This window comes from Sciurus vulgaris (genome assembly GCF_902686455.1).
Source record: "Sciurus vulgaris genome assembly, chromosome: 10".
NCBI lineage: Eukaryota > Metazoa > Chordata > Mammalia > Rodentia > Sciuridae > Sciurus > Sciurus vulgaris.
The window spans coordinates 80439206-80462791 of record NC_136470.1 but is presented as its reverse complement, the minus strand read 5'-3'; the positions used below and the strand labels follow the sequence as shown (position 1 = coordinate 80462791).

The 23586-nt window shown below is 37.4% G+C and overlaps 1 protein-coding gene across 2 annotated transcripts in view; it reads right to left on the bottom strand.

The window, feature by feature from the left end:
• Positions 1 to 18346, bottom strand: part of ATP13A5 (ATPase 13A5) — a 109761-nt gene extending 91415 nt beyond the window's left edge. For both annotated transcript variants that reach the window (XM_079155745.1, XM_079155746.1), the window contains exon 1: positions 18093 to 18346. In XM_079155745.1, the coding sequence (XP_079011871.1) occupies positions 18093 to 18173 (81 nt within the window). In that variant the 5' untranslated portion in view covers positions 18174 to 18346. The remainder of the gene's footprint in view (positions 1 to 18092) is intronic.
• Positions 18347 to 23586: the final 5240 nt, after the last annotated feature.

Genomic DNA, 23586 nt, shown 5'->3' with positions numbered 1-23586 from the left:
AAGGTGTAAATTTAATTTAGAAACATTTGTTCATCCTGCTTTTAAGCATATTTTATATTGGATCTCCCCCTTCTCTTCCTATATTCCATTTGCATCTATAAACCTTGATTTTATTTGAGAATTATAGTTTCATTAGACCCAAATAAAATATATATGTCAGCTCTCATATTATGTGATAAATGCATATTCTTTGAGTTATTTATATGGGGTTATTGCCAAGGCCCATCTGTGTACAAAACAGAAGCAGAACAATTTAGAATTTTAGTACATCTCGTAGCTAAAATGAGTTCATTCATAAACAACTCTCTTTTTCATTTGTTTAACACAGCAATGGCACTGGTGATCATAACTCTGGTATCCCTTTGATTCTCTGCTATGTAATTCTTTAATGAAAAAATGGATTCACAAAGCTAGCAAAACTACAACAAAATCTCTATAGCTATAAACTGCTACTAACCATGTGAATTGAATAATTCTTTAGGGAAAGCAAGGTTACAAGTTGTATCAAAACTTAAAGTCATTTCTACCCCTTGAATCAATAATTCCTCACTTGGAAATATACTCTAATAAAAAAGTACATAAAGGAAAAAAGTGATAAATATAAGATTTCAGTGCAATATTATCTGTAACACCAAACCTATTGGAGGAATGAAATGATAGCAATGGTTCAGTAAGTTTGAAACATCAAATAAGCTATAGTAGAGCCATTAAAAACAAAATGCATATGTCAATGTAGAAACCAAGGATATTCTATGATCCAATGTGAAATGAAGAAAAGGGCAGATGGAAAGAATGGAAAACAAATGACAACATCATGAAATTTAATACAACTATATCAGTAATTACAAAAAAATGTAAATGGTCTTAATACTATGATGAAAAGCAAAGATTGTTAGATTTGAAAATGAAAGACACATTAAATATTTTTAAAAAGCAGAAAAGTTAAAAGGGGAAAGAAAGAAAAAATATGCTATGCAAATATTAACAAAGGAAATGTGATATAGCTAGCTATATTAATAACAGATGAAACTTATATCTTCAAGTATATTGAAAGAAATAAATATGAGAGGGAAAAGAAGGATATTTCATAAGTTAAATGGTAAATTATTTCTTTAATGGAAAGAGATAATATTTCTAATTTTTTGAAACACAGTTTCAAAATTTATAAAACAAAATTGAGAACATTTTAATCTACTCCCAGCATTGGAAATTTTAACAAATCTCTCTTACTAACAGATAAACAAACAAAAATACTCAGTAAGAATATAAAACGTTTGAGTAACTATACTAGCTAAATTGACCTGATAGACAAATATAGAAAAAATACATAACATACAATTGTTCTGCAACAATTGCAGAATTCAATCTATTTCTAGCACACATAAAATATTTACCTAAATTGATCATATTCTCGAAAATAAGTATAATCACATAATTAAACTAGAAATTAGCTATAGAAAGATAACTTAAAAATCTTCAAATAAGGAATTATAAGAGATGTTTGGAAATATTTTGAACTGAGTTAAAATAAAAATTAAGAAATCAAAATGTGTGGGATAAAGGTAAGGCAATGCTTAGAGGGGAATTTACGGCTTTAGGTGCATGTGTTAGAAAAGAAAGAAATCAACAGGTTAAGTTTCCAACTCAAGATATTACAGAAAGAATAGGAAATTAAACTAAAAAAGTATAAGGAAAGAAATTATAAAGATAAATGCAGTAATAAAAAATAGAAAGTAGACATCAGTAGAGAAAATCAACAAACCAATTGTCCTCTAAAGAGAATTACAAGTAGATAAACTCATTAATAAACCTGGATATTTTTATGGTTATTGAAGAATATTAATGTGTAATTACAATCCTTCTCAGAATGGAAGATTTAAGACCAGATGGCTTGTGAATCCTTTCAAATATTTAAGGTAGAAGGAATACCATTCTTGAACAATCTCCTACACAAGTAGAGGGTTTGGGAACTCTCCTAACTTGTTTTATAAGGTGAGCATACCTAAATACCAAAATCTGATCAACATGTTGCAAGAAAGAAAAATTACTGTCTCTGGTTTTAGATAAAAATTTCCTAAAATATATTATCTAACTAAATCAGTGATATAAAGGATAACATATCTTGCAAATGGTATTTGTCCCAGAAATGCAATTATTTGAAAATCAGTATGTTTTGTATTGTTAAAATTCAGGAAGAAAATCATAAATTATTTTAATAGATACACACGCACACACACACCAGAAAATTCAACGCCATTACATAATCTTAAAAAGAAAAAAAAAATCTCAGCAAACTAAAATGAGGTGGAAACATCCGTCAGCCAACATTATATTTACTGATGAAATGTTGAATAATTTGCCCCCTGAGGTCACAAGCAAAACAAGATTGTCAATGGTCACCACTGATATTCATCAATGCAGGACTGAGAGTCTTAACCCATGAGGCAAGAAAAAGAGATAAAGGCTCTAACAAGTGGAAAACAAGAAGAAAACTCTATATGTAGGTAAGGTGGTATAGACATTTAAAAATCCTAAAGAATGTACAAACAAATTATAATGGTCAATAAATGAATTTATTAAGGTTGTTTAATACAAAGTCAACATGAAAAAACCAACTGTATTTGTATATTCTATAAACAACTAATTTGAAAATTAATTAGGTACTTCTATAATCCCATTAAAGAAAAAATTCAATTACCTTTTAATAAATTCGACAAAATTGTGCAAGCTTTTTAAACTAAGAACTGTGCATTATTGCTGAGAGACAGTAGAGTCCCAAATAAATGGAAAGATATATTAAGCATGGGAATTAGACACTAAAAATCCCATTTAAAATCTCATCAGGCATTTTGTGAGGTAATTGATGACCCAATTCTAAATTGGTACAGGAAGACAAAGGACCTAGAACAGTCAAGGTAAAAATTCATAAAAAATAAACATGCAGGATTTACGCCATCAGATGTGAAGGCCTACTACACAGTCGAGGGAATTAGGAAACTGAGGTACACACCATACAGAAAAAAAGGGCAACCAAACAACATAGAGCCCAGGAAGACACAAATATGATCATATGATCATGTCACAACAAAAGAACCACTGAACTTATGGGAAAGGATGCTTTATTCAGTAAACAGTGCTGGAGCAAATAAATAGTGCAGGAAAAAATGAATTTCCCCCTCACTTATGTGTTATACCATACACACACACACACACACACACACACACACACACACAAAGAATCATTTGAGATGACTCATATATGTAAATGTCAAGATGGAAATAATAGAAAAAAACAAAGGTGGCAAGTGAAGCCCACCTTGGCTGTCTGGCTCTGGGCCCTGAGTGGGCCAGCTTGGGAGGCCAAGTGTGTCTGCTGTACTATGGGAGGATCCTTGGCACACAGGAAGAACATTTCCCTGACATTTAGGTGCTTTTATATTTATCGCAAAACAAAATTCTGAGCTCAGGACGTGGTAGGCATCTCTATGTTGTCTTCTAGAGCTGGTAATCCTGCTTCTTTAACCAAGTCCCTTTCTCTGTTGAAATGTGGATGTCTTATACACGTTACCTCCATGGTTTGGAATGGAAATGGCTGCTTTTCTTTTGTTCCACCTTTTAAATTCAACACAGAGAGAAGCCCTTAGGATGCAGTTGTTCTGTTCACTTCTGGGGGGTGGGGGGGGGACAACCTTCACAGGTCTTCTGTCATAGGGGTTTAATTGTCAAGAAATTATTTTGAAAGCTGAAGTTGATACTTAATGTGAAACAAGTGCTTAGTTCATAATATTTGTGAATCCTTTGCTTTTATTCCAAACAAGAAGAATAAATGGCAAGCATAGATGACTTCAGAGTTTTTAAAAAATGTCTCCCAGTTTGGGCTACTATTATGATAGTCACATTTGAGATGGCAACAGTAAGTTTCAAATATTTTTTATAATTTGAAAAGAAAGGAATGTTAAAAAGTTACCAATAACTCCAAATCCTGGTTCATCTTGTTACATAAATTTAGTGAATAGAAACAAAGATCTGGTTTTGCAATTAACCCTTTGATGTGATAAAGAAGCGTAAAGACATTGATTGACTTCATATTTGAATAAACTGTCAAAGTTTCTGTACAAATAAACATTTTTACATGTATAAATCCACATTTTTTTTATTGCAAGTAGGGGTTTTCCTCCCGGAGAAGGAAGTAGTTACTTTTTGAAAAGTCTGGGGACATTTGTTATTTTTAAATTTTTTCATTCTTCTATGGAAGGACCACACTGTACAGCAGCTGACCCTCCAAATGCATGCTTTCAATTAGTTGAAAGAATGGTAAAAACAACACATGTTGAGTTTAGTGATGGAACCTTATTCACCTCCCTAGGATCAGAGGCTGCTGTATTACAGTTTTATTCATCCTGCTTTGTGGGGTCATGTGGCACGTAGGACTTTGTTTTCCATGTGGCCAAAGCTGGAGAAAAGTAGCATGAGTGCTTTCTTAGTTAAGTGATGTAATCAATAATATAATTGCCTTCAACTTTGGACATACATAAGTGGAAGAAAAAAATGAGAATTTTCTCCTAAGAAAACAAAGCAAAAATGATTTATGTAGCACCATTTGACTTTTTGGAATTTTATATAACATAGTTCCATTTTTATAAAAACATAAACAGCTCTTTTCCCTCAAAGTAAGTTGGAAATAATAAATCATCTGAAAGAAAACACAGGAAAAAATCTTTCTTGAACTTCAAATCGACAAATAACTTCTTAAAAACAAAAAAAAAAAAAAAGAAAGATAAAATTGACTTCATTGAAATTAAAAACTTCCGTTCCTCAAGAGATCTCTTGGGATGATACACACACACGCACACACACGCACACACACTCCTCTATACATATCTACATATGAAAAACATCTTATATTTGGAATATGTAAACACTTAATTACAAATCAATTAAACATAAATAAAAGCAAAATAAAAATGGGCAAAAGACTTGAGTAGACACTTTTCAAAAGAGGTTTCACAAATGGACTCTAAAAACCAAAAGACTGTTCAGTATCATGTCATTACAAAAATGCAAAATAGAGCTACAATGATATATCATGAGCTAGAATAGCCAAGACAATCCAGACAGGAACAAAATTGGAGAACCTACCCAAACCATATTAGAGAACTTATTCTGAAGTTACACAACAATACAATGATACAATGATATAACTGAAGAATAGCTAAAATTAAAAAGACTGAATACATCAAGGAGTGGTAAAGTTGAGGAACAACTTATACATTGTGAATGGAAATGTGACAGGTATAAACATTTTGAAAAACTGTGTTACTAAAAATATGACTGTAACTTTATCTACTCTGCTCTTAGATCGTTATACAAGAGAAATGAAAGTATATGTGTCCCCCAAAAGATTTGTGCAAGAATATTCAGATCAGCTGTATTCATAAAAGCCGATTTATTTTTCCACTATCTCAAATGTGTGATTGTTTAACACTCTTTAGGGCTTGGATTTTATTTTATCCTTTTAAAAACACTGCAAGGTAGTTTAAGTATCTTCATTTAAAAGAAGTAGAAACTGGAACTCACAAAATTTATATGACTAGAAAACTCCTGAGCACAAATTTTGGCTAATCTGTGTAGTTACTAATTGCACTGATACCATCTGGCCTCCCTATGAATTTTCATTTGTCTTCTTTGATAAGAGGTTGAATTAGTCAGGGTTCTCTAGAGAAGCAGACCCAATAGGAGGCATGATTATAAAAAGGGGATTTATTAGATTGACTTACACAACCAGAAGCTGGATTGGCCACAGTGACCATCTGCAGGCTGGAGAGCTGAAGAACCAGTAGTTGGTCAGACCAAGATGCTGAAGCCTCAGAACAAGATGATCAAAGGTGCTACCCCAAGTCTGAGACCAAAGGCTTTTGGAAACTCCCTAGAGAATCACTGGTAGAGTCCACTTTGGAAGAGTTAATGAGGCAGAGTCTGATATCCTCAGATAATCACAGCAACAATCAAGAACCCAGTCAAGAAGAATAGCACTTGCATCTGCTGCTGCTTCCTTATTCTTCCAATATTTATTCCACCCTCCAAGCCTCCAACCTACTGAATTGTGCTGCCCATGCTGAGGGAGGGTCTTCACTTCAGTTCACTATCCCATAATGTCAATCATTCCTAGATCCACCCTCATTGACCCACCCAGAAGCCTTTTAATTTTCAGCATCTCTTAATCCAATCAAGTTGACAATTCAAATTAACCATTACAAAGGTTATAAGTAGTTTCTGAAATAGATTCTGAAAGGTTATCTTCTTTCCATGCTAGAATACAACATTATTTAGTATGACAACATACAGAAAATTCAGCATCCATTATAGAAAATAATTTATGTGCCAGGGTCAGAAGTTAAAAAAACAATAGCCCAAGGACAGGCTACTCTGAGACCTAATACACCCTAATCTCTGGGAGTTAATTTAATTGGTATTTTCAGTTCTAATAAAAAATAGACCAATAATCTGGAAAAATAAAGCCCCAAACAGAAAACAATCCAAAGATCCATCAACAGGAGGAAATAAAATTTGTTTTTATACAATGGTATACTACAAAGCAAGTTTTTAAAAATGTACTTCTGCTGCATATTTCACATATTATACTGAGTAAACATTGTTACTATAGACCAATACACACGTCTACTTACACATAGTTCAAAAATGATTAGAAGTCATTGAACTGTATATTTAAGATTATTCACTTTGATATCACTGTATTTATTATGTCAAAATAAAGAGTGGAATTATTTATAAGAAAATCTGCTCCAATCAAGAGGTAACTAATGATTTTGGTGGAGACAGATTGGAGAAGGAAGAATGGCAGTGACATTAGAAAAATTAATGAGAGCAAAAGGGTCAAAGAAGAGACTCCTATGGGAGATGGGAGGTTTGGTAACCTGGGAAGACTAGCTAGCGGCCACCCATTATGGATGATAGGTAAGAGCTGGCTTCTGTCAAAGTAGAGGGAAAAATCTCATCCCTAATGAAGAACCTGCCAAGATAAGTAAAGAGATTTGTGCGGAAGACACTTCTCATGGATGGGGACCCCTCACTGTTGAAATGTCAGCAAATTTTCTCCCATCTGTGTGTAAGAAAGAGAGTGGGAGTGAGAAAAGGTGGAGGAAGAAAATAAAACAAAAGAAGAAGAGAAGAAAGGGAAAAGAGAAAGGATAAAAGAAACTTATAAATGTCAAAGTTACTTTCTGGAATGTGTGGTTCCTTCAGGAAAGATGAATAGAAGCAATACTTTTGCTTCCTTGATACATCCGTCTCATAAACCTTAGTAAAACTCCCTTCTAAATAATTTCTCAGTCTTCCCCGAGGTATGAGGCTGGGTATGGGAGCTTGAGATTTTGACCAAAGAATCACTGGTTTACCTGTCATTCTTTTAATCAAGTACACTCGATTGGCTTGCCAATATTTTTCTGATTAGAGTTTATCACAGTATGTTCCATTTTGACTAATTCCAGTTATCATTTTATTTTTTAAATGGTTATCATTCTGATACAGTTAGAGTCACTCAGATCTCTCCTAAATATTTGTACTCCACCAGTGAAATCCACTAAGAAATGGACAATATAGACAAGGGAGAGAGGAGCAATATTCTGTATAATAAGAGGAAAATAAATTAGAATCCAGAGGATATTGGGAACAGATGAGGAGACCAGAGTCAAGCCCATTATACACACTTCCTTGTAGTCAAGTGACTTTTGTCACCTGTTATTCTCGTGACCCCAGGATTTAAGTTCTTCAAGTCTCTGTTTCCATCTCTGTACTCAGGGGAATATTAGTGGCACACACCTGGAAGAGCAGTAGGGAAGATTAAGGAATAGGTATAGGTGTGGAGTAGAAAGGATGATCAGTCAGCGTGAACAGGTGATTTGATAACAGCTTCAGTCAGAGGAGAAGAGAAGTGACTATTTCAGTTTTCAGTTGCAATATACTTGTCAAGTTTGGTAATAGAAATAGATGCATTCCATGAAGCCAGGAAGCCAGATTTACCACCTATTTGTAGACCTGAAGAGCACAGAGGGTGTCACACAGACATGATTTTCTTTCTGTCCAAGCACAGAGGTTCCTTCGCCTTTTTCTTTCTGAATAGAATTCTGTATTCCAGATGTCAGGAGTGGTAACACAGCCCTAATGTCTTCTCTAAGACCAGGATACAGAGGAAGAAGCCTGGGTCAGCAGTGGCCATGAAGTATGCATGTGCTTTTCAAGGGAAGTGTTCCCAAGGTCACAGCTTAGAGTCAAGGTCCCTATCGGGGTCTGACCACAGCCTCTTTTCTTTACATCCCATCTGTTACCTTCTAGATGCTCTCACTTCTCTACCCTGCTCCATTGCTTACCAACTACGATTTAAATTTTCTGGTTTAGTTACCAGGGTGATATTGGCTTCATAGAATGAATTTGGGAGGGTTCCCTCCTCTTCTATTTCATGGGATACTTTGAGGAGTATTGGAATGAGCTCTTCTTTAAAGGTTTTGTAGAACTCGGTTGAGAACCCATCTGGCCCCAGACTTTTCTTTGTTGGTAGGCTTTTAATGACTTCTTCTATTTCATTACTTGAAATTGATCTGTTAAAATTGTGTATGTCCTCCTGGTTCAGTTTAGGTAATTCATATGTTTCTAGAAACCTGTTGATCTTTCACCCTGCACAAAACTCAACTCGAAATGGATCAGACCTTGGAATGATTCCAGACCTTGGAATCAGACCAGACACCCTGCATCTTATAGAAGAAAAAGTAGGTCCAAATCTTCAACATGTTGGCTTAGGATCAGACTTCCTTAACACAACTCCCATAGCACAAGAAATAAAACCAAGAATCAATAACTGGGATAGATTCAAACTAAAGAGATTTCTCTCAGCAAAGGAAACTATCAGCAATGTGAAGAGAGAGCCTACAGAGTGGGAGAAAATCTTTGCCACTCATATTTCAGATAGAGCACTAATTTCCAGAATATATAAAGAACTCAAAAAACTCTACACCAAGAATACAAATAACCCAGTTGACAATGGGCTAAGGAAATGAACAGACACTTCACAGAAGAAGATCTATAAGCAATCAATAGATATATGAAAAAATGTTCAACATCTCTAGTAATAAGAGAAATGCAAATCAAAACTACCCTAAGATTCCATCTCACCCCAATTAGATTGGTGATTATCAAGAATACAAACAATAGGTGTTGGCAAGGACATGGGGAAAAAGGTACACTCATACATTGCTGGTGGGGTTGCAAATTAGTGCAGCCACTCTGGAAAAGCATATGGCGATTCCTTAGAAAACTTGGAATGGAACCACCATTTGACCCAGGTATCCCACTCCTTGGCCTATACCCAAAGGACTTAAAATCAGCACACTACAGAGATACAGCCACATCAATGTTCATAGCTGCTCAATTCACAATAGCCAGATTGTGGAACCAACCTATATGCCCTTCAATAAATGAATGGATAAAGAAACTGTGATATATATATCATATATATATATCATATATATAATGGAATATTAGCCATAAAGAATAATAAAATTATGGCATTTGCAGGCACATGGATGAAATTAGAGAATACCATGCTAAGTGATATAAGCCAATCTCAAAAAACCAAAGGAAGAATGATCTCGCTGATAAGCGGATGATGATACATAATGGGGGGTGGGAGGGAGGCAAGAATGGAGGAAGGAGGAACTGTATAGAGGGAAAAGAGGGGTGGGAGGGGTGGCAGGAAGGGAAAAAATAACAGAATGAATCAAACACCATTACCCTATGTAAATGTATGATTACACAAATGGTATGCCTCTACTTCATGTACAAACAGAGAAACAAGATGTACCCTATTTGTTTACAATAAATTTTTTTAAAATAAGAATGATATTTTTTTCCTGATGACAAAAAAAATAAAAAATAAAAAATAAATTTTCTCAACTTTGGAATTCTCATGTGAAAAAATGTGGCTGGTTATAAAATGCAGTGGAAGTAGTTTGATGCAGTAGTTAAAAGCTGGAGACATGGCATGAAAAAGTCAAGTTCAAATCATACCTCCACCACTATACTGGATATATGGTTTGGGGTAATCCACTTGACTTCTGATGCCACAATTTCTGCTCCATAGATGGGAATAACACTATCTGTTCTCTAGGGTGGATGTGAGAAACTAATAAGATAATACATAGGAAACATTTAACATAGTTCCTGAAACATTTTGAGCACTCAATATGTGTTAAGAGTTAGTATTATCTTGGGTAAAACACAATTCAGCTAAATTTTAGTGAATTAGAAGTGGTTAAATCCTTTGGACTCATTATGAAATGATCTGACCAAAAGGCAATAAATTCCACTTCTAACAGTGATTGAATGAATGGCTTAAATTAAAATTTTGCTTTTCCCAAAAAGTACCTGTTGTCAAAATTGATGTCAAGTCACCCCATCCCTGAAAAACTGCTTACCTTTGAAACTGGAGAGAAGGAATTGAGGATAAACATGAAATTAATTTAAAAAGTAGCTAAATGTAGTAACTGTATATGCAATAACACACACACACACACACACACACACACATACACACACACACACACACACACACACCAGTGCAATCATTCTTTACTCATACAGGAGGAAAGAGAAATCAATGTACTAGAGTGATGTAGGAGAGCATCCTATTTTGATGCTTCTGTATGTTACCTAACTGAGCCCTGTTTCCCCATTGCAGAATGGATATCTGTGTGACTACTTCACAGGAATTAAATGAGAAATACATGAAGTACTGGCCCATAAGAAGCATTTTAAATCTTTTTCTTAAATTCCTTATAGCTAACTCCTATACCTGCCATCAGAGATGGACTAAGATTCATCATTTCTTTCCAAAACTCTCTTTTGGTGGAATCCTCTTAGTCTTGTGGGACCATCCTCTGGGATCATTCCCAGTTGTTGAATTTTCATTTTATCTAGAGCACTAGCATTTATGCAAGACTGCTCTTGTGAACAAAGTCTTTTTTAGTTCTTGCAAATCCTTTTATTCCTATGCTCTCTGTTCATGTGTATAGCCTTTTAAATTATTTGTTGAAAAATTACACTATGTACATGTATAAATAATACCACAGTGAATTACACCTTTATGTATATTTATAAAGCACCAATTCAAAATGAAACAACAAATAAATAGAAGGAAGACCAGTAGGGCTCAGGAAGTGGGATGGGGGATGGAAGGGGAAAGGAAAGAGAGGGCACTGGGGACTCCAGAGTAAATTACATTCCATGCTTGTATGATTATGTCAAAATGAACCCAAATGATATGTATAACTAAAATGCACTAATAAAAGCATTTAAAATATATTTGTTGAGTACTCACCACTACAGGTATAGTGCTGTGTGAGTCAAATCATTCTTAATGGATATTTTAGTTTGCAGTGCATGACACTTCCACTTGATCTAAGAATCTCATGGCACAAAGTTACAAATTTATTCATTCTATCAATACATAACAAAAATAACTCTTGAACATAAAATTACTTCTGTAAATGGTAATGCCAGTTGTGTTTTGTTGTTTTTATTGTTTTCTTTGCTATGACACATTGGGCTCTGCCATGGGCAAAGAATGTTCCAATAGCCTTAGAGAAAGTTCCCTCTTCCTATCAGGCCTCAAACTTGGGACTTTAATCATCGCCAAGGAGATCCTACCTTTGTGGCCTTCTGTGAAACTAGATTGTGTTGTGTTTTGTCTTCTTTCTTTCTTTTTTCAGCTACAATCACAGCACCATCCTATTTATTATTGACAATCTACTCTTTGCTTCCTCTATCTGGACCTGTTAAATGGTATTCCTTTACATTTTAGATGCTAGAATATTCTCCAAGCTCTCATCTCTACTTCTGCCAACACACCGAAGTTCATCTCTTTAATGTGAGGGTACTATTATTCCAGTAGCTGGATCATGTCAGTACAGTCATTATTCCTCAAACTTCTATTACTGTTTGGCTACATGTAGTAACTTATGCTAGTTATGACTAAATTCCAAGCATTGTTTGTCATACTGTCACACATTATACTTAGCACTCATTCCATGAGTGTCCCTCAAGTAGGGAAAAGATGTCCTGGATCACTTTCACTTGTGCCTACATTTGGTAATAAGTCTTTCTTGAGTACTTAGGTATCATTCAACCCTCATAGTAATCCTATGAGGTGGCTTTATTACTTACTAAAATAAATATTATTAATATTGATAAATTATTTTTTACAGAACAAAAACCCAAATCTTGAAAAAGTTCAAGAGAATTCTTAAATAATTCAATCTATTACATTTTCCTCCTTGCATTTTCTTTCTGGAGCAAGAAAAACCCTTCACCCTCCAGCAGTGTGAATCAACCCAATACTAAAGAGTCGAACTTATTATCACTCTAGGCATTACATACTGTCAGTCAGTACTGTCATAATAACAGTGCTAACATATGGTCTTCCTGCAAGTTGAAGTGCAACTAAGAACCCTTGTTTGGTGAGCCTAATGGCTAGAGTGTTGTAACAGCAGATCAGAAGGTAATGAGATGCTTGGACTGATTAGCAGGGACAATTTCTGGAACCTGAATTTGTCCCATATTGAGTCATAGGACAATATGACTTGTGCTGTTAAAAAGCATTTGTGAAGCAAGAATATCATTGACCAGGAAGTGGTCTTAGAGATTATTTGTTCAAATTCCTTGCTGTGAAAAAGGAGCTGTATACCACTCTTGGCAGATGAGCATCTATTGTCTGATTAAGAGAGGCTTCTCAACACTTCCCTGGGCTGTTCATCCTCTTACTGATCAGACGTGATGTGTATTAGTTTTCTATCACTACAGAGTAAACTTAGCAGCTTAAAACAACACAAATTTAATATTTCACAGTTTCTGTGGGTTGGGAGTCTAGCTAGTTGAGTCTTCAGTAAGAGTCTCACAAGACAGAAATCAAGGTCCCCCTTGACTGTGTTTCTTCTGATGCTCAGGAATCTCACTCAGGCTCACATGATTGTTGGCAGGATTAGCACCTTGTAGCTTCAGGACCAAGGTTCCATTCTCTTGTTGGTTGGCATCTGGAAGTTATTCTCAGTTCCTAGAGAACACTTACCTGCCCCACTGCACCCTCCATCTTCAGAAAAGCAATGGAGAGCTTCCCTTGCATCAAATCACTCCCATGCTTTAAATATTTCTAGTTTCAGGAAAGGCCCAGTCTCTTTAAAGGGTTCACCTTCTTCAGCCAGATCTACCCAGTCTCCCTTTGGATGACCTCTGCTAAGTACATGAAAAATCCCCTTTTCTATATGACATAGCATAATTGTAGAAGATAGTATATCATATTCAGGTTCTGCCCCAGTCAACTGGAGGAGAATCCACAGGGTACACAAGGTCATTGGCACAGGTTTGTATGAGATTCTTCCACCACAGAGGTTAGGAAGGTCTTCCAAACCTGCCAACCTCTATGCTGTGCTCCATGTCAGTCACTCAACTGTTGAATGGCAATGACCACAAATTGTGATATCTTACAGACATCCCACCGAATACATCATTAATTCTTGCAATTTCTCAGAGAGTATGTTTCAGAATGAACAAAATTTCATAGATTTTTTTTTTCCTTAAAAGTACAGATTACAGCAGAACTATTTTTTTAAAATTTCTTCTAGTCTGCCAAACAGGCTTCCATTAAGTCCTTCCAGGACTAATATTTTTAATAGCTACCTCACCCTGGCAACTAAAATCCAGCCATAATCAAATCAAGCACTTCAATGACTTTTTCAGGTACAGCTACAAGCCCAAGTTACTGATTATCTCATCTTCTATTTTAATAATAATTTAAAACAAGAATTCAAACAGTGAGGTCTGTTTTACTGCATCCTACCAATTTCTCTCCCACAATCCAGCCTAGAGAAATGTTTAAATCTTGATTCTATCACCTATATTCTTATCTCTCCCTCACAGCTAGTGTCAGTTGAAGATTGATAGGTTTGACTTCATCCAAGTTGTTAATATAAATGTTGACAGGAGACAGGAGAGAACCAATAGGGCTGACTTTTCTATTTCAATTTTCACTTTTCATTATTAATTCTTTTGGGTTTTTTTTTATTTTGGGGGGAGCTTTAATGAAGGAGAATGAACAGATAACTTGATATGAAATAATCTAGATGTTCAAATTTTCTGATTTCTTTTGCCAACTCTTCACATATTGCTTTTGTAATGGTGGGACTCCAGCAATTATCATTCCCCACATTTTAATCAGAGAGAGGGAAAGGTGCTCAACACCAGTTCCACCTCCTGTAGTTATGCCTGCACATTTCAACTTGCACATCACAAATGCAGTGTGAATGAACCCTTTATTTTCCATAGTGCTTTCCATATTTTGTATATGACTTTCACAGAAATTATGAATCAGGAGGGTAAGCAGAATTATTTTTAGGCAACCAGCAAGGTTCAAAAAGGTTTCCACAGTGGCATGGTTAGCAGCAAAGCCTTGACTAAAACCCAGATCTGTTCTCTTAGGATTTGGGGCACCTCTACAAGTTGTCTGGAGAAAATTACCATGAAGCAAGATGCCTTTCTATTGCTCCTATGTCCTCCACACTAAGTGGCTCTTTTCTTTGAGGACTGCTCCCTTTTGAAATTTGCACATCTAGGCACTGTGGTCACAGACTGAATGACTGAGTTTTACAAAGGATAGGGGTAAAGCAACACTTGTGGCTGTGGCAAGCCCAGAAAGACCATCCTCAGAAAGTAGGTGCAGGAGGCACATGTCCAGAGAACCCTGAAGCAGAAGCTGATATGCACATAGTGTGCTCTGGACATCCTGGCTGAGTACAGATGGGATCTTTCCCCCAGAAGGGTAACAATGACAAAAGAATACCTATCAATACCTATCAATCACTGAGAACATTCTGACCTCTCCTGGGAGGGTCCATGGAACAGTAATCAGGAGAGAATCCATGTGTGCATGCGCACACACTCTCATGTATAAGCAGTGGGAGGGTTCCCCTAAATCATAAGTGTAAGGAACATAGCAAGGGGGAGAAAGCCTCCTTAAAGTTTCACTAAGAACTTGTAATATATTTCTGCCCACCTGGTATTTCTCAAGCCTAAGTGAGAAGGAGAAAAAGGAGACTTTTATGTAACAGATTAATAATATTGTTCTACAGAAGACTCTTCTGGAAAATCTATGTCACTTTATTTAATCCTCAGTCCAATATCAAATAGTAACTTTTACCATTCCCATCAGGTTAGCTAATTGGCCTAACTGAACTAAAATTCAAATCCAGGTCATCCTGTATTCAAATCCCATTTTATAGGCTTGTGCCAGGTAGCCTGAAGGCTCTGGGCTCATTGGGGTCTGTGCTGTGAAGGGTCCTCTTGTTTGGCAGTGAACTTGTGGGTCATGAGAGGATCTCAAGAGAAGATGAGAAAAACTGCCTGTGATTGAAGGGGCTGAGGGATATCCCTAGATCGGGTAAATTTTTAGGAAAAAGGTGAAGGAAGAGAACCTATTAGAACTGAACTGTAGTGAGGTGGGTAAGAGGTGGGTGGAAGCTGGTTGGGAAGGTCAGTAGAGGCCTGGAAAGAGAGGGTGTCTGTTGCCCCAGCCGTTGTACAGGTGGAATGGAACACTGATTGTCAAGGGGCATCAGCCCACCCTGCCAGAGGATTTAGGGCCTGGAACAGGAGAGGGAAATGATAATACAGTCAACTGTCAGGTCAATGCTCTGCTTTATATCTGTGCTGAACTCATCAAAATGACCCAAGATTGCTCTAGAATAGTTCACAGTTCTTCCCCATCCACCTGGGTTCTGCTGGCTGTTTGATTGAAGGAATCCATTATTCACTATAACAGTGTCTAGCTTTCACCTCAAATCCTTTCACACGATCACAACTGTTAACTCGAAATGATGAATGCCACGAGGAACTTTTAGGAAAGGAAGGGCAAGTGGGGAGAACCTATAAGTCACACAGTGTCGGCCCCCAAGGTAGGAACTAAGCTATGCTCGGGTTTGCTTTGACCTACTGATTATTATTTTTTTTAGACTTATTTCCAAATTTATAATCAGGCTATTTCACACAAAAATCCAAATTTCCAGCTTCCTTTTGAAAGCCTAGGTCTGACAACATCAGGCTGTTGACTTGCAGGACAACAATGGCCTAGAGCTAAGTCATAGCTTCCTCTTCAGTTTGTGTACTTATCCCACCAGACCTGCCTGACCCTCAGGATTACTAGAACAACTGGAATAAGATTTGCCTCTGTGCTCTCTGCCCAGAAGTAAGATCAATGAAAGAATTCCACAGCCAACCCTCCCCTCCCCAGAATTCCCTGGCAGTGTGAGGTGAACATGACTGAACTGCAAAGAGAGCCTTTTGCTGGGAAGTCTAGAAGTCTAGAAGGGTTTGATCATCCACAAAAAAGAAGAAAACTGTAGCACATGTTCCATTACTTAATCCTTTGATACCCATGTCCTCCCTGTGATTTGGCAGAATTAAAGTACTGGACTATCAGCTTTGCAAACACAGCACCTCCTTAGAGAAGAGCCAAGAACTACATAAGGTTTTCAAGATCACTCATCTCTATGTTCAGAAAACCTCATGTCTGATCGCTGTCCCTCAGCAAATTCAGGCCAATTGATTTTAATTTTTTCCAGCCCCTCGGCCTTAAGATTTTTAAGCACTGTTCCATTATGGAGCTCAATGTGGTACAATTATGCATAAATATGGTCCATGTTTGTAATTTTAAAATTCCTAGTAGCCACATTAAAGAAGTAAAAGGAATCGTCTGGAATTAATTTTCATAATATATTCTATTCAACCCAATCCAGCTAAAGTGTTGGCATTTCAACGTGTAAACAATATGAAAATTATTAGTAGGATATTTTACATATTTTTAGTAAGTCTTCAAAATCAAGTATGAATTTTACACATACAGCACATTTCAATTTGGATCAGTTACTTTTCTAGAACTCAGGAGCCTCAGGTGGCCAGTGGCTACCTTATTGGACAGCACAACTGTAGATATAATCACTTATTTTCCTTAGATCAACAAACAAGAATAGGAAGAGCAGGTATGGATTTCCCACAGCTCTCAAAGGAAACCAGGGAACCGAGAGGAAACTGACACCTGACACCCTTCTAATATGTAAACAGGATCCCCTTGAATCTTTTCAGCCCCTGGCATTCTCCTTCTTCTTTCTCTTCCTCTCTCTCTCTTCATTGCCCAGCTAGAGACACTATTGTAGTGTGGGCAGGGCTGTAAAAGCCAAGGAGTGGGCTGGATTCCAAGCCTGCCCCATGCGGGCTAATGACCTTGGGCAAGTTACCTAACCTCCCTGGTCTCAGATTTCTTTTCTATGAAATAGGATTAGTTCCTTCTTTACTGAATTCTGAGGATTAAATTAAACCATAAATGCAAACTCCTCAACACCAAGTAGACACTGTCAGAGATTTCAAATTCTTAATAATTATTTTTCAAGATTTTTATATGTTTTGTGGGGAAAAAAGAACTGAAGATGTGAGGATTTTTTTTTTTAAGTATGTGCTAAAGTCCCAGGCTCTGTATTAACTTCTTCTGCAGCACCAGGTGCTTAAAACCTCTCTTGGTTTTAGTAAAAAGCATGACTTTGGCCCAAAGTACCCTGAGCCCAGGTCCTGCAGACACACCAAAAACAAGAGAATAAGAAAATAAAGCATTTCCGTTCTCACCAAAGTGTGTCCAAATTACATGGTGACCCAGATGACAAGGGGGGGACACCTCAGTGTGCACATGTGAGAAGTCACCACAATGACTCCGCAGAAAGGCTGAGGAAGCTTCCCACGGTCCACCGCATATGAAGATGGCAAAACTCTACCATCCAAATACTTTTTCAGCTCCTGAAGGTTCTCTAAAAACAAAATCTGCCCTGCGGCTCTCATGACGCTTTACCAGACACCGACCTTTCCAGGTATAGAACCACCACCATTGGTACTACTACAGTTTATCCTCTACTGTAACTGAAAACAGTAGCCCTGGCCCACGGCCTTGGGTGCTTTGAGAAAACTAATAAAAAGAAGGGAAGACTCACCAGTTCATTCTCCTCTCCTTGGTTGAGCAGAGCCCGATGATCCTCCTCACTCTTCTCCTCCATCTGAAGTGGACCTGTCATGATGGCCCTCCTGGCCAACTCCTTGGGGAAATGTCGAAACCACCTGTACTTCTGTGAACTCAGTGGCTACTTGTCATTGCTGTTCTCAGGTGCTTATAAAATCTGTTGGCACACACCTTGCTTATTAGACCAACAAAGGAAAGGGAGGAAATCCTCTCCTTGGCCACAGGATTGGTCTGTTAATCCATCTGCTTGATGTGTGTTTATTCTTTCTCGTGTTTATTTACTGAGCTAGATGTGAGTGTCTCTGGTCCTAAAGAATGATGGGAAAAAGAAAGATAAATAATTTCACATGCTTTCCATAAATGTCTCAGCCAAGTGGGAATGGCCACTTTGCTAAAAACCTGAGACAAAACTAGTGAGTGATGTATTTTTAAAAATTCCGTGGACTTTAGAGACTTGATGAGCATATTAGGTGTGGCCATGAGCATCAAAGGAAGGAGGGTTGGCTGGTGATGGGGAATACAGGCATCATTCTGGAATCAGAAAAATCTGAATTCTGTGCTCTGTGGATGACCCTGAAAAAATCACTTAAAATCTGAATTTTAGGTTTCTATTATATAAAATATTAACAATAATTATATAATTGTTATACAGACTTACAGTATTTGTAAAAGGCCAAATGGAGCACCCACCACCCTCAGTAAGAAGTAAGTGATCATCCTTATAACACTTTCATACTATCAAGAAGAGAGAGACTTTAAAAAAGAAAACAGTGATTTGATTCCTTTCATTTCACTTTACCATTTAAAGTTTTCGAACAAGTGAAGCTTATGAAGAAAGGAGGAACTAGAAAGACTGACTATTAAGGACATAACTCAAATTTCCATACCTGTATAATCATCACTAAATTAGACAATTTCATTAAAAGTAAGAAAACTGATCCATCCAGAGATTAATTTGTTTGTGATACTTTTGTCATTTGCCAGGCGTGGTGGCACACACCTGTAATCCTAGCCGCTTGGGAGGTTGAGGCAGGAGGATCTCCATTTCAAAGCCAGCCTCAGCGAAAGTGAGGCACTAAGCAATTCAGTGACAGCCTGTTTCTAAATCAAATACAAAATAGGGCTGGGGATGCGACTCAGTGGTTGAGTGCCCCGAGTTCAATCCCCAGTACCCCAAACAAACAAAAAAAAATTGTCATCTTTTTGCCTTTTATTGCGTCCAGCCCACTGAATGAAATACTTGCCACCTTGACCATGGGAGAAAATTTGCTAGGAGTGAAAACCATGAGAGGATGATATTTGACCCTTTCCATTGACTGAAACAATCATCAGCTGCCTTGAGCAGGCACAAGGTCCACCTTGACATTCGGGACAGTCAGAGTGCTTCCCAGCCCAGAAGATGTGGCTGATGAGAACGAACAATTAGATTTTCTCATGGCAGCAAGTCTACTGAGATGTCCACTTTGAAGAAAACTGTGGGATCACAAATGTTGCATTTGCAATCCAGTCTAAGGTCGAGCTTGGGTTTGGAGAGAAGAGGTGTAATTTAGTAAAACCTAATTCAAGACATGAGTGATGGTCATCATTCACCTTTTACCCATCAGCTGGTCACTCATATTTCTTCCTGAAAGAACATCAGTTTGTCTGAACAGTGATTTCAACTAAAAATGCCAATGATGAGTCATGCTATGTCTAAAAGTGGGCACGTGACCCTGTTCTAAACAAGTAAATATAAAGAAAACACAGCTGGGGGCAGGGATCTTGTGGGAAAGATTATCCTATTGCTGAAGGAGAAGGAACTATTTTTTCCCCTTCCATCCTTTCCTTTCTTCCTTCCTCTAAAGTGTATGTGAGTGAGGATGCAATGGTTGGAGCATAGGAATTGCGTGAATTCGGAGGAGAGGGAATATCTCCTCCTCTGGTCTCAGTGGCAATTAAATGAAGACTCAGTGGCCGTGGTGAAGCAGGTTAGAACCGTGCCTCACTCTCCCGCTTGGTCTCTAATGCCCACTTTCTCCATCCACATGCCTCTTGAACCAAAGGGAAACTAGATGTTCAATCCGGATCTGTCTTACCCAGATTTCCAAGCTCCTCTGTTATTTTGTCTACTGACCACTGGAGACTTACTGGAGCATTCTGGGTCACAGATGTCGAGTATCTATGAAAGCAAGACGGCTTAGCTAAGATAGACTGATCCTATACAACGACAATAAACAATAACAACTTTAATGGTTTAATACTCTTTTGTTAGATTTTTATATATTATTATGTCAGTGAAAAGAATTTTTAAAAAATAAATTAAAATATCATTATATAAAAGAAGTAATTAATACTTTTAAAGTATACCAAGGTATTTTTACAAAAGGAGAAAATATGTATGCATTGTAATTAATAGTAACATTGTAGTAACTAATAAATGAATCTTATAAAATCAAAACACCTGCAAAATGTACATTTTGGGCAATTATGAAATCATTCCATTTATATAATATTTTATTTTGTTGAGACCCACATTTTACTTGAAAAGAAAAAAAATTTTGAAAAAAAATTCAGTTTTAAAGATACTATTTAGCTGGGTGCAGTGGCACATGTCTGTAATCCCTGTGGCTTGGGAGGCTGAGACAGAAGGATCATAACTTCAAAGCCAACCTCAGCAACTTAGCAAGGCCCTAAGCAACTCAGCAAGATCCTGTCTCTAAATAAAATACAAAAAAGGGCTGGGGATGTGTCTCGGTGGTTAAGCACCCCTGGGTTCAATCGCTGGTTCAAAAAAATAAAAAATAAAGATACTATTCAATTTGGGCGGTGTATTTCAAGTGTGAACTGAAGTTTGCACTTACCATACAGAAATATTACAATTCCCAATATGCGTTCTGTTTTACTCTATTAAAAGAACCTTGGGAGAAAAAACTAGACAGTTGAATTGGAGCGGGAGGCTGGACAGCTGAACTCTCTAGCTAAGGAGTTAGGTTTGATATGGTGGCAGCCCTGGGAGGTACAGTAGTAGCTCACCGCCCTCTCCAACTCCCCTTCCTTCAATTCTGCCCACATGTGCAAAACTGCAAAGCTCTGTTTCAGATCCTAAAATGAGAACCCAGAAATGAACAAGGCATGGACTTCACCCTTGAACTCAGTCTATTGGAGATGTGCTCCTGAATCTGTATTTTTAAAAATACATCTTTTTGTGTTTATTTGGCACATAATAAATGTTCATATTTATGAGGAACAATGTGACAATATGTGTATGCAATGCGTAATGATTAGATCAGGGTAACTGACATATTTAATATCTCAGACATTTGTCAGTTCTTTGTGCTGGGATACAGCCCATTGTTATCAACCACAGTAAGCCTGCTCTGCTAAAGAATGTTAGAAGTTATCGTTCCTGTTCTTCTATGCCCCTGTACCCCTGTACTTTCTCCCATCTCTCATCCCCTGTACCCTTCTCAGGCTCCGGGAACCACTACTTTACTCTCTACTTCTATGAGGTCAATATTTTTAGTTTCCATGTATAAAGGAGAACATGCAGCATTTATTTTCTCTGCCTGACTCATTTCACTTAGCATACATAATATCTTCCAGTTCCATCCACATTGTTGAAAATGACAAAATGTCATCCTTTTTATGACTGAATAATATTTCATTGTGTGTACATATTCATTATCTGTTGAAGTACATTAGGTTGATTCCATATCTTGCCTGTTGTGAACAGTGCTGAACAAAACATGAAGATGAAGATGTCTCTCTTGCACATTGATTTCAATTTCTTTAGATATGTACTCACTAGATGGATCAGATGGTAGTTCTAGCTGAATCCAAGTCTTAAATATTCTCTGCTTTTTCTACCCCACTTCTCTGAGCTCATGTGACAAGTTCATCTTTCATTGTTCCAGGTTTGGTTTATCACTGGTATGTGTATGTACCACTGATATATGTGTGTAATCATACATATTATTCACATATATCCTTTGCATTATCTCCCACCTATGGAAACTAAATAGTTCAGAATTTGTTAACAAAAGTTACTAATGTTTGAAAGTGATTGATCGTTGAAATATCTGCAACTTTTAATAGACAGCACAGAAGATTGGAGCTTCTGATTAGAGCATATGAAGTTAGGGGTAAACAATATTCCACTGTATCCATTCACAGCTAACTCTTGATGGATGAGGAAAAGGCTCCCCTTCTGCTACTGGGTTTCCCTGGGGTTGTCATTTCTGCTCTATTCTAGGCATGGTTGCCTTCCTGCTGCCCTCCATCCCGTCAGAGACACACATCCAGGTAGCTGAGCTAGCTCTTCCCTGCTCCTCACGGGAGTCAAGCACCAGAACTTGGATCAAATCCTACGCTCTACTTGGTTTCTATTGTAAAATGAGGCTTTGTGCATTGCAGCCTATGTTAATTTGTTATGGATCAATGAAGCAGTTACTTTTTTTATTTAATTGCTTCTGTTTTGAATTTTAAAAACACTGCCTCTTTAAGTCATCAAATAAGTATTAACTGATTTACTCTCTTATGAAGTCAATTCTATTTTTCAAGTTCTTTATATATCTGAGGCTTGGTGTTCCTCATGCTCCTCAATTCACCAGTCTTGCTTTGGAATTTATTCTCATAATGTTTGATATATAAGTTGATAATGGTTCAAAAGGGAAAACCACTCATTTTTCAAATCCAAGCACTTAGTACAAGGAAAGGCGCATATAGTAGTTGCTCTGTAAATACTATGTGAATCGATAAATAGTTTTTTCTTGCCTAGGTAATCTGCTTTTCCTTTGGATCGGTCAGTGGCAGAGAGGAAAACAGGCCGTGGCACATGTTGCCAGCTGTCTACTCAGATGACCTTAGATGCCTTGGATGCCATCAGGGTTACAGGGTGCTTGTGCTTTCTTCTAGTGACCTCATTCCTGCAACTCTCTTCAGAGTTACCTTTGAGCCCTTTGCCTAGGGCCCCTTTTCTGTCCTAGCAAGGTCTGGGAAGTGCCTGGAGTTTACCCTCCATCACCACCCTGCTTGACAATCCCACAGCCCCAAGCCAATGACTGACAAAGTCCCACGTCCCTTGCCAAGAGGCAGGTCCCTGACATTTCAGAGCTCCCTGGCAGCCTCAGGTTGAGGTGAAGGCCCTGCCCCCATCACATTCCTGGTTGTATTGTCTTCCACTCCCTTCCCGCTTGAAACACGCCTTTTGAAAATATGTAAGTTGCTGTATCAGTGTCCACTTCTGGGGAGCCCAACTTCAGGAAAGAAGGAAACAGTCTTCATATTTGTGCCCCATCAACCGATTCTTTTGGAGAGGGAAGCACCTGCCATCTAGGTCTCATCCCTCTGTTCTCTTACCTGCCTTTCAGTCTGTTCTCTCACTTTAAAGCCTTCCGTTTCTTCTCTCCCTAAATTAAAATTTTCCATGACTCATGCTGAGTCTGGTCTGATTATTCTTTCTACTTAAGGATTAGAATTTTTCCAGGAGA